The 17,887-nt window shown below is 43.0% G+C and overlaps 1 protein-coding gene across 5 annotated transcripts in view; it reads left to right on the top strand.

The window, feature by feature from the left end:
- lrrc9 (leucine rich repeat containing 9) overlaps positions 1-17,887 on the top strand; it is a 197,358-nt gene that overhangs the window by 158,855 nt on the left and 20,616 nt on the right. For 3 of the 5 annotated variants that reach the window (XR_013579439.1, XM_078562278.1, XM_078562275.1), the window contains exons 27-29: positions 8,476-8,584; positions 10,789-10,928; positions 12,342-12,478. Coding sequence is in view for 3 of the 5 variants with exons in the window: in XM_078562278.1 (XP_078418404.1) it covers positions 8,476-8,584; positions 10,789-10,928; positions 12,342-12,478 (386 nt within the window). In the remaining 2 variants the exon portion in view is untranslated. The remainder of the gene's footprint in view (positions 1-8,475; positions 8,585-10,788; positions 10,929-12,341; positions 12,479-17,887) is intronic. The other 2 variants (XR_013579440.1, XM_078562277.1) reach the window with 1 other exon arrangement.

Raw genomic sequence — 17,887 nt, 5'->3', positions numbered from 1 at the left:
CTCATCAACAATGAGCTGCCACAATGTTTGTGCCATAGCACAAGACTTGCGGCCATAATGGAATCTCCAACCATATGCGCATCTCTATAGCCACAAGATGTCTCTCATTCAGGTGGTCATGAATGCATCAAGTCCAGTAGTCGCAGGGTGTACACTGGAGAGCTGCCTTTCACTTCCCAGAGTGGCTGCATGCAGCTTTGGCTGCTGACCTTTCGAAAGAGTAGGGCCTGGTGATACTTGAAGGTTGCAGGTCCAAGGCTGCATGCAGACCTTGCTTTCGGTCACTGCTTATAAAGGCCTTTCCGAGCACCGACATGGCATGAAGGGCCAGGAGATATGCGCTTGGTTACCCTTGCATGGACCTTACTGCTGTTGGAACCTTGTGGCTGACAGTGTCTCACGGTCACATCTTCTGCATCGTGCTGCTTCAAGGGCATCATCACATCAAAGGTGACACTTATTGACCTCTTTAGGTTCCTGCCCTTCCCAGGTCCTCATCGTCCAAGGAGTGCTCAGCCTCCTCCATGTCTCCCTCTGGCAAATTATCTCCCCTTTGAAGCACCAGGTTGTGCAACAGACGATGATGATACAGGACACCTTCTGAGGAGGGTACTGCAGAGCACCACCTGTGTGGTCCAAACATCGGAAGCATATCTTCAGGATGCCAATGGTCTGCTCTATGATGGATCTTGTAGCACAGTGCGCTGCATAGTATCTCGCCTTGGAGGCACTTTGAAAGTGACGCATGGGTGTCATGAGCCATCTTTTCAGCAGGTACCCTTTATAACCCAGCAGCCAACCCTGTAAATGCTGCGGCCCCTGGAATATCTGAGGCACCCGTGAGTGACTCAGGACATAGGAGTCATGGGAACTCCCAGGGTACCTGGCACAAACATGAATGATATGCCTTTGATGATCGCAAGCCAGCTGAACGTTGAGGGAGTGGAATCTTTTCCTGTTAGTGAGGATCACGGGCTGATGCTATGGAGTTCTTAAAGCGACATGTATGCAATTGATTGAACCCTGTATTCTAATGAAGCCTGAGATAGCCATTAATCCAAAAAATATAGCAGCTTGGCTACTGTCATCCATTGTGAACTTCACATAATGATGAGCCTTACTGTAGAGGGCATCTGTCACCTCCTTGATATATTTATGTGTTGAGGGCTGAGAGATGCCACATAGGTCCCCTGTAGATCCTTGGAATGGTCCGCTTGCAAAAAAATTGAGTGCGGCGGTGACTTTCAGGGGCACTGGCAGAGAATACCTCCCCAGTCCATGCGGCTTTGATCTTCCCGCAGAATGTGGGAATATGAGCCACCACATCTCTTGACAATAGCAGACATGTGTGGCACTGTCTCTCGCTCATCTACAAATAGGAAAGGCGTCTTTGGTAGACCCTTGGTCATGCTAGTCTCCTCTGTGGGATGCATTTGAGCTCCTTATCCTCTGGTTCTTCTTGGGGCTCCCAGATGCGCTGTGGAACACCCCTCAGAGGTTCCTAGATAAGGATTGCAGGGCACCCCAAACACCCAACCCCCGCACTGACCACCCCCCCACCCCCACCCACAGGCCGCTCCCCTACCCACAGGCCACCCTCTAACCCCTGACCCATCCTTCCCTCAACCCTGCTATCCTACCACTTGCCATATAAACTTATCTTCTCCCTGGCTTCTCAGTGGCTGGACTTTAAACTTACCTGCCTTATGGCAGCTAGTGCTGTAAAAAATGATGTGTTTCTGCCTTACCTTCGATGCTGTAGCCCTTGACAGAAGGCTGTGGGAGCCCATTATTGTTAGTAAGTACTGATTTCCACATTTAGTCTTAGGGAGGGGTGCTACACAATCAATCATGACCCTAGTAAAAGGCTTTTCAAATGCTTGTATTGGGATTAAAGGCGCTGGCTTAATCACTGCTTGTGGTTTCCCTGTTACTTGACATGTATGGCAGGATCTACAGAATTTGACTACATCCCTATGCAATCCTGGTCAAAAAAAAACCTCTGTAGCTTTTCCTGTGTTTTCCTAATTCCTAAATGTCCCCCCATTGGAATTTCATGAGCAATCCTCATGATTCTCATTTCTATACCCTAATGGGATAACAATCTGATGCACCTCACTCCAGCTTTCATTTGCTGAGACATAGGGCAGAATTTTGCCCTTGATGGGCAGGCGAGCCCCACCAGCTCAGCGGCGGGCGGGCAGCCGATCACTGCCGCCGAAACGGGCCCTGCCGCCATTTTGAGTGGGCGGGCCACCCAACAGGAATCGCTATGCACTTCCTGTGCGGGGTTGGGGGGGAGGGATTCCCCAACTGTCAAAGTGCGCTCTTTCGCGCATGCGCACGAAAGAGCACACATCTCCCTGAGACTAGGTGCTGTCTCAGGGAGATTGCTGAAAGTTTTATAAACTTCAAAAATAGAAAAATAAAAAAATTATTAACATGTCCCCCTCATGTGACAATGTCACACGAGGTGGGACATGTTAATAAATATCACATAAAGTTTATTAAAGTTTTATAAAACAGACATGAAACCTCATCCCGCCGGTGGATAAGGTTTCAAGTTTTTTCAGAAGCCCGCTGGGGCTCCTGGCCTGCCCGCCAACCTTAAGGTTGGAATGGCAGGGCCTTTAATTGGCTTAATTATCCTGTCAATGGCCTCAATTGGCCATTGACAGGTTGGCGGGTGGACAGCTGATTGCGCTGTCTGCCTGCCTTCCTGAATATTTAAATAGGGCGGGATGGCGTCGGGGGTTCCCCCCCGACGTCATCCCGCGTCATTTTCGCATCGGTGAGCAGGCCCCGCCCCCAGCTCGCCAACGGAAAAATTCTGGCCGTAATCGGGCCTCTATTTTCTCATTAAAATATCTCCCTTAAGGTAATAACATACAGGAACACATTTTGCTTCTGTTTCTGAATTAGCTTGCTGATATAGCTGTTTTAATTGCAAATCATTTTTCTGTAACTCCACTAACCTCCTTGAGTTAAATACTTCAGCTGAACTGTCCTGTAGCCTTTCCTCCTGAACAATGTTATGAAACACAGTAATAAAAATACCTGGAAAAACTCAGCAAGTCTGGCAGCATCTACGGAGAGGAACACAGTTAACGTTTCGAGTCCTTATGACTCTTCAACAAAGTTGAAAACTCTGAACAACAAATATCACTTATCTCACAACATTAAAGATTGACTAGCCCCTGTGTCTCTTAAAATTTAATATCTTTACCTACTCCACCCTGTATATATGGAAAGATTTTCCCTTCACACACAAGTCTTTAAACATTTCTGCAACCTGCTCCTCAGAATTCTCTTGGGTAAATTGTGAAGACATTCCCACTTCTTTACCTATCACTGACTCTCCCTGTTTTACCTGTATGCAAACCACTGGTTTTTCCTGTGCCTGAACCTCAGAACCGATAGTACTTTTACTTCCAGAACTTTTCTGTAACCCAATAATTCCAACAGATTTTCCCAGTAATTTCCAACACACTGGCTTCGTGTGCCCCACATTATTACAATGAAAGCACCTCAATTTTCGAATGTCACTCCTACCCTCAGTACCTTTCTTTTTATTCTGAGAGAAAAACTTCTTGGGAATTCTCAGCCACTCCTCTTTCCTGACTACCTACCTTCCTTTCACCTTCCCACTTTCTATCCTCTTCCCATTTGAATGAGTGACGTAAAAAGGTTTAGCTCTATGAGCTAACTTATAATCATCAGCTATCTCTGCTGTTTGTCTTACAGTTTGAACCCTCTGTTCCTCCACATGAGTTCTCACTACCAAAGGAATTGAGTCTTTAAATTCTTCCAAAAGAATTACTTCCCTGAGAGTTGTATATGTTGTCTCTATTTTTAATGCCGGTATCCACCGGTCAAAATTATTTTGTTTTACTCTCTCAAACTCAATATAAGTTTGCCCAAGCTGTTTTCTCATATTCCTAAATTTCTGCCTGTATGCTTCAGGAACCAACTCATATGCACTCAAAATAGCCTTTTTCACCACATCAAAATTCACCAATACCTCTTCAGACAGCGAAGCATATACCGCATGCACTCTACCCAGCAACTTAGACTAATAATAACGTCCAGTACTCCTGTGGCCATTTCATTTGTTTAGCTATCTTTCAAATGAAATAAAGAATGCTTCAAAATCTTTTCCCTCAAACTTTGGAAAAGCTTGTACAAATCTAAACATCTCCCCACTGGGTTTTAGGTTAAAGGTTTTTTCACCATCAGAACTCTCCTCAGAATCCGAGATCTAATTTTTAACAACCAGCCTTTTAAGCAGATATTCTTTCTCTCTTGCCTGAAATTCCAGTTCCGGCTTCCTTTCTTTCTCCTGCCTTTCTACTTGCTCCCTTTTAAATGTCATTTCTTTTTCCTTTGCTTCTAATTCAACTTTTTTTTAGTTCCTTTGCTGTTCAAATTCAAGTTTCTTTATTTCAAACGGAAATCTCACTACCTCCAGCTGTGACTCACTAGTGTTAGATAACCCCAATTTTAACTTACCTGCCAACTCTATTAACTTACTCTTGGTTATTTTTTGCAATCCAATCAGAGTTATATCTTCTACTCTCAGGCAAGTCTTAGCAATTGCCAAAGCCATCTTGCAATCTCATCACTTCTAAAAAACCTCACCAACTCCTGAATTAAAAGTGCTTCTCTACTTGTAACCTTAAGATTCACCAATTACAAACCAATCAAGAAATTACAAATATTATCCCGCCAAGAGCCCTTAATTGTTATGACACAACAGTTGGTAAAGGTTGAGTTGTTTAAAATCCCAGAGGGAAACTTTAAACAACTGTCATAACCTATATTTCTAATTGGTATATTTGAGATGCAGCTCTGAATTCAGGAATAAAACCCACCAAGCCTCAAGAGGTTTTTTGTATAAATTAAATTAAACATTTATTAATTTGTCAACAAATTTAAACACATACACATATCTACTAATTACTACCATAATAATTTTTAAACAAATCCCCAAATTAATCGTTCCCAGGTAATCTTCCCCAAGGCAACAATAACCCATAGACTTAGACATCAAATCACCCAGACTAGCTGGCTTTAATCCAATTAAGACACACACACTCACACCCACAGACACAGATCCTACTACAAGTCCAATTTAAAATAATTTCATTAATTAATACATTAATATCTTCATGACACTAGGAGAACATTTGAATCCATTAACATTATAGTAGGAATATAACAGCTAGTTGGCCATTTAGCCATTCATGCCTGTTCTGCCATTCAGTGAGATCATGGTTGATCTATGACCTTAATATACCTGCCTTTCCCCATATCCAATGATACCTTTGGCTAACAAAAAATTATCAATCTCAGATCACTTGTTAGTTTTAAAACCATCACTTGCTGTTTGTAAAAGTTAGTTCCAAACTTCTATCACCTTTTGTGTCTCTTAATTTCACTCCTGAAAAGTCAGACTCTAAATTTTTCACAGTGCCCTGGTGTGTGGAATTCACATCCCCAGAAAGTAGTGGAAGCTAGGTCAATGAATTTATTCAAGGCAGAGTTAGATTTTTGTTAGGCAAGAGGGTCAAGGGTTATGGAGGGCAAACAGGAAAGTGGAGCTGAGACCACAACCAGATCAGCCATAGTCTTACTGAATGGTGGCGAGGCTCGAAGGACCAAAAGGCCTACTCCTGCTCCTATGTTCCTAATCCTAGACTCACCAACTAGTGGAAATAGTTCTACCCAATCCACCCTATTTGCTTAAAAACAGCAACAACTTATATATGTTTAACCCTCTTTGTTCCCATTATTATCTTTAAGACTTTGATCAAATAATTTCTTAACCTTCCAAATTCCCAGGAATGCAACCCAGCTTGTGTTATCTCTCCTTATAAATTAATCATTGGAGTTCAGGTATCATTCTGGTAAATCTACACTCTAATCCCTCCAAGGTCAATATATCTTTCCTAAGGTGTGGTGCCCAGAAATGTAAGGTTTCAGTTTGCCCCTAGGCAATGATACATCAGATCTTGTGGAGTAAAAACTGATTTGCCTCCATTTTCTGGGCTCGGAATTGGCACTGCATACGCAGCCTATGCCTGAACACATTGCACCATTAAGTAGAGCAATTAGTCCCCATACCTCATTAACATTGAATAGCCAGGATGCCAATGCCTTTAACACTGTTCATTGGCAGCTTGCCTGATTGGGGACTGAAAGTGACATGCCTATGATGCTATTTAAAGACAGCCTGCATCTTTTAAAGGGAGGTGCACATTGGCTGTGCACCAGAAACTGCCATGGACAGTTCAGACATCTAAAACAGCTGTTGTGAGATCCTCCAGATTTTCAGATGTTATACTAAGGGTCCTGGTGGAGATGGCCCATAGAAAATGTGACATGCTGTTACCACCTGGAGGATGAAGACAGGTGGCAGGTCAACAGTGGCAATAAGTGGCAAAGAAGATCAATGCATGGAGCATTGCACCCATGACATGGCTCCATTGTGCAAGAAGTTCAATGATCTCACTAGATTTGCTGAAGTAGTTCTCTGAACCAGTTCCCTCTAAGGTGTTAGACTGTGCAGCAATCCTGAAGTTACCACATAGTTTGCGCACAAGTCGTGCCCTTGAAGATATTGCCTGTGTGCAGCCGTGCAAAAAAATTCAAGGATACCAGGCACTTAAATTAATGGGCCACACACAACAAAAAAAACGAGGGTACATTGCTTCTAGCTTAGGTCTCATATCACTTTTTCCTGAGCTCCAAACTACCTGTAGCCCCTCAATTTACACACTATCCTTTGCCTGCTTCCCTTCACTAACCTAGAGTCACTGCATCACTCTTCACTAATGTGAACTTGCTTGTGTACCGTTTTGTGGGCTATATTTTCATCTTATTTTTGTGAAACGGGAGAAATGCATATTAATAATCCTAAGTATTGGATATCTGCTTTGTTGAAAGTGCATTTTGTGAAAATACAATTTGATAATATTTCTCAAGTATCCGGGCCTTGCCTAACAATATGATAGACACTGTAGGGTTTTTAACATCAGTGTATTCATATGTACTGCTCATGCACTGCCTGTAATGATAATTATAAGTGTATTAATAATAGCCCATCTGCTTAGTAACTGCTTGTGTCCAAGTCTAGGTTGCATTACAGTAGCCTCTTTTCTCCATCACCACTTGTCTCATGTTCTGTGTGGTTTGGATCATTATCTGTTGCTTTATGATTCTACACGTGGAAGTGCAGAAGGATTTGGAGTACTGGTTTATTAAGACCTTAAAAGTAGCTCCTCAAGTGGATAAAGTCATTAAAATAGCTAATGGAATAATGTATTTTATGTCTAGAGGTACAGAATGTATAGAGAGGTATGGCAAAGAGCTAGAGAAATGTTATTCCCCAGAGGGTTGTGAGGCTATGGAATGTACTACTGGATTTAGTGACTGAAGCAGAGACCATCGGCGGGATTTTCTGCACCTGCCCGCCGCCGCGATCTTCCGGTCCCGCCGCAAGTCAGTGGACATCTGGCTGGGGCGCTGCCTTGCCTGCAGCGGGTCCCACCCGCGACGGGGCCGGAAAACCCCGGCCAATGTCAACGTTAAAGAATAGGTTATATAGATGGCTGAAAGGAAAGGGAGTAAAGGGATATGGAAACAAGATTGGGCACAAATGAGATTAGGAGAATTGCTCATGTGGAGCATAAACACCCACCATGGGCACAATTTTCTGTTCGGTTTGGGGGGTGGGCATAAAATGACGCGCGGTGCATCCCGACGTCACTGCACGTCATTCTGATCTTTAGTTCGGCGGGCATGCACAGGAGTTGGCTGCGTGCCTGCCGAACTATCAAAGCCTGTTAAGGCCATTAATAAACTAATTAAAGTACTCGTCAGGGCTGTCCGTCCAACCTTAAGGTCGGCGGGCAGGCAAAGAGCCCAGGCGGCCTTCCATTTTTCATGAAACCTCATCCACAGGTGGGATGAGGTTTCATGAAGGATTTATTAATGAAATAAAAAGTTTTATCAAAACTCATAAACATGTCCCTGCTCATGTGACATTGTCACATGAGGGGACATGTCTGAATAATTTTATTTTTTTCAATGTTTCATAATGAGATTAATCTCCCTGAGGCACTCCCTGCTTCCCCTGCCCACACAGGTAGTGCTGAGCGCTTCCGGATGTGCGTCACGCTGGGCCGGCCTTAATTGGCCCGCCCACATAAAATGGCAGCGTGCAGCTGATCACGGACGGTGATCGGCTCCGCACCCACCCCCTCCTGCTCCCGACCAGCCCGCCCGACAGAGAGAAAATTCTCTTCCATGGATCAAATGGATAAAAAGGCCTGTTTCTGTGTCATAATTTGAATCATTCTATGTAAATATCAAGAAATACAAATATTCTATTGAAAAATTAAAATGTAACATCAGTTACCTCACTGACAGTGTAAGTATCGCTATTTAAAGTAACTTTTTTATACTTCTTATCAGATCCGTAGATCTTGGACCTTCAGAGAAATTTGGACGTTTACAAAGAATCAACTTGGAACACAATAACCTTACATCCTTCAGCGGTCTTGTCTGTCTCCCTCGTGTCAAAGTGAGTTTTTTTTTATAGTTATCTAGAGATAACTTCCATTTTTTTCCAAATTCTGGTGTTAAATTATAAATCATAGTTGTGATGTTAACAAAGTATTGTCCAATCAGTTTCTGTTCCTCACTATCCGTGTCTATAAACATACTTATATAAAGTGCATGGATTATTTCCACCTCCTTATGTTATAGTTATCTTTATTACAACTATATTACATTGGATAACTCAAATTACACACAAATTAGAACATATTGCTGCAGTGTGTCAATGGCAAATAGGCATTGCTGAAACTTCATAGTCATAGTACAATGAAATATCCATCCTTTAATGTATTTATAATGTAATATTGATCATTCCATACTGCAGTGCACTCAATACCCAAGGTGGTATTTCTCCTATCAGCCTGTTCAAGTCCCAGGATTTCCAATCCCGGGCACTTAATGTGATATGTGGACCTGCCCCCTGCCAGAACATAACATTAATGGAATGGAAATGGCAGCTGTGTAGTGAGCCTCCATAGTGGCTACTGGTAAAAATTCAACCTGAATATCTTGGGGAAGCAGGGGCGTAATTTTTTTTTAAAGATACTTACCTACAGTCTTTGACATGCCCAGATATCCCTCTGAAACCTGGGGATGAATTTTACAGCCCACCTTGTCGGCGTATTTAAAGATGGGAGGCATGTAAAATAAAATGGGTTGTCAGCCCACCATGCTTCTGTCCACCCCCCCACCTGTCCCTCATATTCCGGACGTCGGGTAAGGTGTCAGGCAACCCGCCCGCCCTTAGACATATTGAGGCCTTTAAGTGGACAATTAACTACTACAAGGGCCTCATTCCTCCTCTGTCACAATTTTTCAGTCTGCAGGGCAAGGCGGGAGCCTGGCAGCTTTCGCTGCATGGGCTGCTGGTGGGCAGGAAGGAGGGATTCATCTTTTTTGGGGGTCCCCTGTAGCACCCCGCCCTCCCCCGCCTAGATGGTACACCCCAACCTTTGTCCCTCCTCTCCCCCCAACCTCCCACCCCAGCCTCTCTAACCTGAAGCCCCACACCATCCCCCTCACTGCGGTCTCCCAGCCTTGCCTGTCCAAAATCCCCAGACTCACACAAGTCCAGGAGACAATTTAAATTCCTCCAGCGGTGGCCACTACTCTCTTCTGGCGCTGCTGGGACTACAGCTCTGCCGTCCAATCAGATTGGTCGGCATTCTCTAGGGTGGGATTTCCTGTCCCTAAGGGGCAGAAGTCCTGTGCTCACCCTATTAAGGTCTGTGTATAATCACTGCAGGCACTCAGATTTCATGTCAGCGAACATACATACAAATATACAAGTTAGGAGCAGGAGTAGACCATTCGACCCCTTCAGCCTGCTCCACCATTCAATGAGATCATAGCTGATCTGATTCTATCCTCAACTCCAAATTTTGCCAACCCCGATAATCTTTGACTCCCTTGTTAGTCAAGACTTTTATCTACCTCTGCCTTAAAAGAATTCATTGACCTGCTTCCACCAGTCTCCGGGGAAGAGAGTCCCAAAGATTCACAGCCCTCTGAGAGAAAAAGATTTCTTCTCATCTCCATCTAAAATGGGAGACCCCTTATTTTTAAACCGTGTCCCCTGATTTAGTCGGCGAGATGTCAACCGACTTTTAGCTTGGGAGGCGCAGGTAATCCATTTCCCCCACACCTTCTCCTCGCCCCATAAAATCTCCCCCTGAAGCTGTTGGAAATTTAGAGGCTAGCCATAAACCTGTTTCCTCGGGCACCCTGTACTGGGACATCCAGCTAATGATCCAGCAGAAAAATAAGACAGGAAGTTGGAAACACCTTCCTCCATCTCAATTATGAACCATGAACCAACAGGTCTGCTTCTAGGGCAGTTGCAAGCCCAGCTCTGTGACCCCAAGGAAATCACTTAAAATCCCAGAGTTACATAAAAGGGACCCAGTAAAATTGGTCTGCACTCATTTTTTCTGATATTTGCACTGAGGAATAGATGTTCCACAGGAAAAGAAACCAGGAAAATCAATCCTGCTAAACCTTGAAAGATAAATCAGACATTTTCTTTCACTACCAAATGAGTTGCATGGTTCTCCTGTGTACCTCCTAGAGACCTACTGAAAGCAACAAGGACCTGGTAAATAAATGTAGTAACAAAACTGAAGTCTGACATATGACAAAAGAAAATTTAATTTTTTCCTTATTATGAAGGTGCTTTATTTAAACCACAACCACATTGAGACCATTTTACCGAGACAAAAGCCTCAACTTCATTTGACCAATAGACAGATTCTTCAGCAGAAGGTCTCTTCCAGTGGCTATGGACAGCCAGGACTTTCCAGGAGCAACAGGTAGCTGACTACAATCAATTTCTCATCACTAATTAGTCAACTAGATTTTCTTCTTGTGATTCAACTAGCACCAGCAACTGACTGAATATTTTCCACTTCTCTCTACTGTCAATAATATAGATCTTGTGACAAGCCCTTGTTCAAGAAGGGAGAGGATAGACCAGATAACTAATGTCCAGTTAGTCTGGCATCAGATGAGGGAAATCTTTTAAAATCTGTAATACAAGATATAATTAGTAATCAAGAATTGCATGCACAGATGTGTTGAAAAACGATGTTTGACAAATTTAATATTTTTGTAAGAAGTGACGAATTATGTAGATAAAGGAAATGTAATGGGTGTAGTGTATATAGATATTTTGAAGGTATTTGATGAGGTGTCCCACAAGAGCCTTGTCATCACGCTGTGGAAATCGGCCAGAAATTACTTCAACTTATATGCAAGTCGTCTGGTGACCCACTCACTGCTTATAGAGAAAAATACATGTTCCAATATGAGAATTTTGTAATTACCATTTTGTTTGATCTGTGGTCTTTCTTAACTGAGACAACAGACCAAAATTTAAAGAATTGTACTTTTTAACTTTCTCACAATTTTTATTATTATTTACAATGATGGTAACATATGAATAAAAATAATATTAATGTTATTTTAAGAATTTACTGATGACGTGTTCAGATGTGGTGCGTGTATATATCATTGCTAAATCCTGTTAGCTGCAAGAGTATGCATCAAGCATGGTAAATGTCTGTATTCCGACATTAAGCTCGGTTGTTGCACCTCAGTAACTGAACCATAGAATGCAATAATAAAAAAAGCATATTATCAGTAAGGCAACTCAGCAGCCCACAATGGTAGAGAACAGTAGCATAGTGTTTATGTTAATTGACTAGCAATCCATAGACCAAGACTAATGATCTGGAGACATGAGGTGAAATCTGACCACAGCAGCTAGGGAATTTAAGTTCAGTTAATTAGATAAATCTAGAAAGAAGCTCTTATCTAGAATGGATTATTGTTAAAAAAATATCTGGTTCATTAATGTCCCATTAAAATACTCTTACCTTGGTCTGGCCTAAGTCCAGACCCACAGCAATGTAGTTGACTCTTAACTGTTCACTTATTGGCCTGGAAAGCCACTCAGCTATTAAGAAAGTGGTGACACTGTCTTCTCAAGAGCAATTAGGGATGGACAGTACATGCTGGCTTTGCCAGTGATGCCACATCCTGTGAATGAATAAGGAAAATTGTGAGAACTAAAGACTTCTGGAACTTGCTATATAAGTACTTTTATTCACCTATATAATAAAATTTTAATATACAATTATGAATTTTATTGCTTTATTGATGGCAATTTCCAACCAAAATTTTATTTTGTTGCATAATTAATCATTGTGCCTCCCTTCTGAAAGCAGAGACACAAGTTATGAAAGTCTCCCTCCAGTTATGGAAAGCTTGGAAGTACTTCATTTAGGATACAACGGCATCTCTAGCCTGGCTCAGCTACAGTTGAATAGACTCATAAATTTGAGAGTGTTGTATTTAGAAGGTAAGTAGCAACTACCTGCACACTAAACTAGCAATGAAAACAAATTTATTTCTGTATTATTTTTCAAATAAAGCATAAAGTTGCAGTTATGTTGTAGTATGTTGTACAGTTTGCAGTAAACATTACATGGTTTCCTAAGGCGTCTAATATGTTGTACATGAGCAGCACGTGGTCCCTGAGTCCTCACAGTCTGGCCCCAAAACCAAAGTAATTCAGTCCTACTTGCACATATATTTCTTATTCATTGTGTGTCCTGTTTGAATTTTGTGGGCTGAAGGTTTAGGAAGTGTGTTGCCCATGTTGTTGCCTAAAAGAGAAGAATGAGAGGTGATTTAACATGTCTTTAAAATGACAAAGGAGTTTGATGGGATAGACTTAGAGAAAATGTTTCCATGAGTGAGAGAGTCCAAAACTAGAGGCTGTAAATATAAGATAGTTACCAATAAATCCAAAAAAAAATCTTTATTCAAGGATTGATGAGAATGGAAACTTGCTACCACATGGAGTGGTTGAGGTGCATCTAATGGAAAGTCAAGTAGGTATGTGAGTGAGAAAGGAACAGAAGGATGTGTTGAAAAGGTGAGATAAAGTACGGTGGGAAGAGACTCACATGGAACATAAATACTGATGTGGATGTTGGGCTGATTGACCTGCTTATGTGCTGTAAAATTCTGTATGAATCTCCAACCTCATAGTGAATATTGTAGCAAGCTGAGAAGACCGTGAAGTTCATTTAACATAGTGATCATGCTTCATGTAAAGAATAATTTCCTAATATCAGACTTAACTTGTCTTTTATTAGTTTGAACCTGTGTTCTTTGGTTCTACTATGAGTTTAATTTGAAGTAATATTCCAGGTTATTTTCTTCTATACCAGAACTATCTTATATACCTCTCAAAGGCCACTTCACAGATGCTTCTTTTCCAAGCTGACTAACTCACCTATCCAGTCTTTCCTCATAACACAGACTCGTAATAATGGCGATCAACCTTTTAGCTTTTCTCTGCACTGCCTCCGGTGTCTCTTGTGCTTAATGACCAGCAGTGGATGCAGTGTTCAAGGGGCAGTCTGACTAATCAATAGGTAAGATATCATGGAACAGCTGAATGTACTGGATACACCAAAAGCTACAGGCCCAATGACATCCCAGCTATAGTGCTTAAAATTTAAGTCCCAGAACAAACCACACCTCTAGCCAAGCTGTTCCAGTATAGTTATGACTTTACATCTACCCACAATATGGAAAATTGCTCAGACGTACCCTGTCCAGAAAAAGCTGAGAAGTCCAATCTGTCCAATAATTTCTCAATCATTAGCAAAGTAATGAAAGGTGTCATCAACAATGGCATCAGTTGGCACTTATTGGTGAGCAGGTTGTTGGTGCATATCTAGCTTGGGTTCCACCAGGACCACTCTGCTCCAGAGATTATTAAAGCCTAGGTCAAAACATGGACAAAAGAGCTGAATTCCAGAGATGGGATGAGAGTAAGTAGTGTTCACCCTTGACATCAATTTGACCAAGTGTGACTTCAAGCAGTCCTAGCAAAACTGAAGTCAATGGGAATCAGGGGAAAAGTCTACAGTGGCTGGAGTCATACCTATCACAAGGGTAAATTGTTATGGTTGTTGGAGGCCAAATATCTCAGCTCCAGGACATCAATGCAGGTGTTCCTCAGGGTAATGTCCCAACCCAGCTATCTTCAGCTGCTTCATCAATGGACCCTCTCTCATAAGGTCAGAAATGGGGATGTTTGCCGATAATTACACAGTGTTCATATGCTTTTGCAACTCTTCAGATAATGATGCAGTCCAGGCCCAAATGCAACAGAACCAGGGTAACTTTTTGGCTTAGGTTGATAAATGGCAAGTAGCATTTGTGTGACACAAGTGCCAGGCAATGGCCATCTCCAACAAGAGAGAATCTAAGCATTTCCCCTTGATGTTCAATGGCATTACCAGCATTGAACATTTTTTTTTATTCATTCATTCAATGATTGTAGGCATTGCTGGCTAGGCCAGCATTTATTGCCCTTCCCTATTTGCGCTTGAGAAGGTGGTGATGAGCTGTCTCCTTGAACCACTGCAGTCCATGCAGCGTCCAGGTCTTGATGCATTCGGGCATGGACTGCTTCAGTATCTGTGGTGTTGTGAATAGTTTTGAACATTGTGCGAGCATCAGTGAACATCCCCACTTCTGACCTTATGATGGAAAGAAAGTCATTGATGAAGCAGCTGAAGATGGTTTGGCCGAGGAAGCGAACCTGCAAACTCCTGCTGTAATGTCCTGGAACTGAAATGATTGACCTCCAACAACCACAACCATCTTCCTTCATGTTAGGTGTGACTCCCATCCAGGGAAGAGTTTTGTCCCTGGTTCCCATTGACCCCAATTTTGCTAGGGCTCCTTAATGCTGCACTCAGTCAAATGCTGCCTTGATGTCAAGAGCAGTCACTCTTACCTCATTTGTGGAGTTCAGCTCTTTTGTTCATGTTTGAACCAAGGCTGTAATAAGGTCAGGAGCTGAGTGGCCCTGCCGGAACCCAAACTGAGCTTCAGTAAGCAGGTTATTGCTGAGCAAGTGCCGCTTGATAGCCCCTTGATGACCCCTTCCATCACGTTACTGATGATTGAGAATAGACTGATGGGGCGGTAATTGGCAACGTTAGATTTATCATACTTTTTGTGTACAGGGAGTACCTGCGCAATTTTCCACATTGCCGGTAGATGCCAGTGTTTAGCTATACTAGAACAGCTTGGCTAGGGGCGCAGCAGGTTCTGGAGCACAAGTCTTCAGTGCTATTGCTGGAATATTGTCAGGGCCCATAGCCGTTCTTTGATATCAAGTGAAGTGAATCGAATTGGCTGTATACTGGCACATGTGATGCTGGGGACCTCTGGAGAAGGCAGAAATGAATCATCCACTCGGTACTTCTGCCTGAAGATTGTTACAAATGCTTCAGCCTTATCTTTTGCACTGATGTGCTGGACTGCCCCATCATTGAGGATGGGACTAAGCCTCCTCCTCCAGTGAGTTGTTTAATTGTCCACCACCATTCACAACTGGATGTGGCAGGACTGCAGGGCTTAGGTCTGATTCATTGGTTGTTGAATCACTTAGCTCTGTCTGTCACTTGCTGCTTATGCTGTTTGGCATGTAAGTAGTCCTGTGATGCAGCTTCACCAGGTTGACACCTCATTTTTAGGTATGCCTGGTGCTGATCCTGGCATGCCCTCCTGCAATCTTCATTGAACCAGTGTTGATCCCCTGGCTTGGTGGTAATGGTAGAGAGGGGGATATGCCGGGCCATGAGTTTACAGATTGTGATTAAGTACAATTCTGCTGCTGCAGATGGCCCACACCTCGTGGATGCACTGGCTTGCGTTGTTAGATCTGTTTGAAATCTATCCCATTTAGTAGAGTGGTAATGCCACACAACACAATTGAGGGTATCCTCAATGTGAAGTCTCCGCAAGGACTAAGCAGTGGTCACTCCTACCGATACTGTCATGGACAGATGCATCTGCGACAGGCAGGTTGGTGAGAAAAAGGTTAAGTATGTTTTTCTCTTGTTGGTTCCCTCACCACCCATCGCAGACTCAGTCTAGCAGCTATGTCCTTTAGGATTCAGCCAGCTTGGTCTGTAGTGGTGCTACCATGCTACTCTTGATGATGGATACATTGAAGTCCCCCACCCAAAGCAAATTCTGTGCCCTTACCACCCTCACTGCTTCCTCCAAGTGGTGTTGGTGGCACCAGGTCCTCCAAGTGGATGATACGAAGCTTGGGGCGGACGATATGAATCTTGGGAGTGTTGTAAACTGCGAGGACAGTGTAGAACTTCAAAAGGCCATAGACAAGTTGGTGAAGTGGGCAGATAGATGGCAGATGAAGTTCAATGTGGAGAAGTGTGAGGTGATGCATTTTGGTAGGAAGAACATGGGCAGACAATATAAAATAAGGGGTGAAATTTTGAAGTGGGTGCAGGAGCAGAAAGACCTAGGTGTATGTGTGCATAGATCATTGAAGGTGGCGAGAGCAGTTAATAAAGCATATAGTATTCTGGGCTTTATTAATCGGGGCATAGAGCACAAGAGTGAGGAGGTTATGCTGAATTTATATAGGACATTCGCTAGACCTCAATTGGAGTATTGTGTACAGTTCTGCGCACCACCTTAAAGGAAGGATGTGAACACATTGGAGAGAGTGCAGAAGAGGTTTACAAGAATGGTTCCAGGGATAAGAAACTTCAGTTACGAAGATAGATTTGAGAGGTTGGGACTGTTCTCCTTGGAGGGAAGAAGGCTAAGAGGATATTTGATAGCAATGTCCAAAATCATGATGGGGCTGGACAGAGTAGATAGGCTGAAGCTGTTCCCGCTCGTAAGAGGATCAAGAATTAGAGGGCACAGATTTAAAGTGATTTGCAAAAGAAACTAATGTGACGTGAAAAAACTTGGTTTGGGTCTGGAATGCACTCAATAGAAGTGTGGTGGAGGCAGGTTCAATTGAGGCATTCAGAGGGTATTTGATGATTATTTGAAATGCTCATTTGGAGAGCTAGTGCAGACAAGATGGGCCAAATGGCCTCTTTCTGTGCCGTTAAAATTCTGTGTTTAGCTTGGAGGAGTACTGATTCATCAGCTGATGGGTGTGGTACGCGATAATCAGCAGGAGGTTTCCTTGCCCATGTTTGACCTGATGCCATGAGACTTCATGGGGTCCAAAGTCAATGTTGAGGACTCCCAGGGCAACTCCCTCCCGACTGCATGCCACTGTGCCGCCACCTCTGCTGGTGGGACAGGACATACCCAGAGATGGTGATGGTGGTGTCTGGGATATTATCCAAAAGATACGATTCTGTGAGTATGACAGTGTCAGGCTGTTGCTTGACTAGTCTGTGAGAGAGCTCTCCAAATTTTGGCACAAGCCCCCACATGTTAGTAAGGAGGACTTCGCAGGGTTGACGGGGCTGAGTTTGCCATTGTCGTTTCTGGTGCCTAGGTTCATGCTGGGTGGTCCGTCCAGTTTCATTCCTTATTGACTCTCCAGCGGATTGATATAACTGAGTGGCTTGTTAGGCCATTTCAGAGGGCATTTAAGAGTCAACCACATTGCTGTGGATCTGGAGTCACAGATAGGCCAGACCAGGTCATGACGGCAGATTTCCTTTCCTAAAAGACATTAATGAACAAAATGGGTTTTTACAACAATTGACAATGGTTTCATGGTCATCATTAGACTTTTAATTCCAGATTTTTATTGATTGAATTTGAATTCCACTATCTGCTGTGGTGGTATTCGAACCTGGGTCCCCAGAGCATTACCCTGGGTCTCTGCATTACTAGTCCATTGACAAAACCACTACACCATCACCTTCCAAATCATTGAATTTCCCATCAACAACGT

Source organism: Cetorhinus maximus, chromosome 18 (genome assembly GCF_964194155.1).
Source record: "Cetorhinus maximus chromosome 18, sCetMax3.hap1.1, whole genome shotgun sequence".
NCBI lineage: Eukaryota > Metazoa > Chordata > Chondrichthyes > Lamniformes > Cetorhinidae > Cetorhinus > Cetorhinus maximus.
This window is presented reverse-complemented; position numbering and strand designations above follow the sequence as displayed.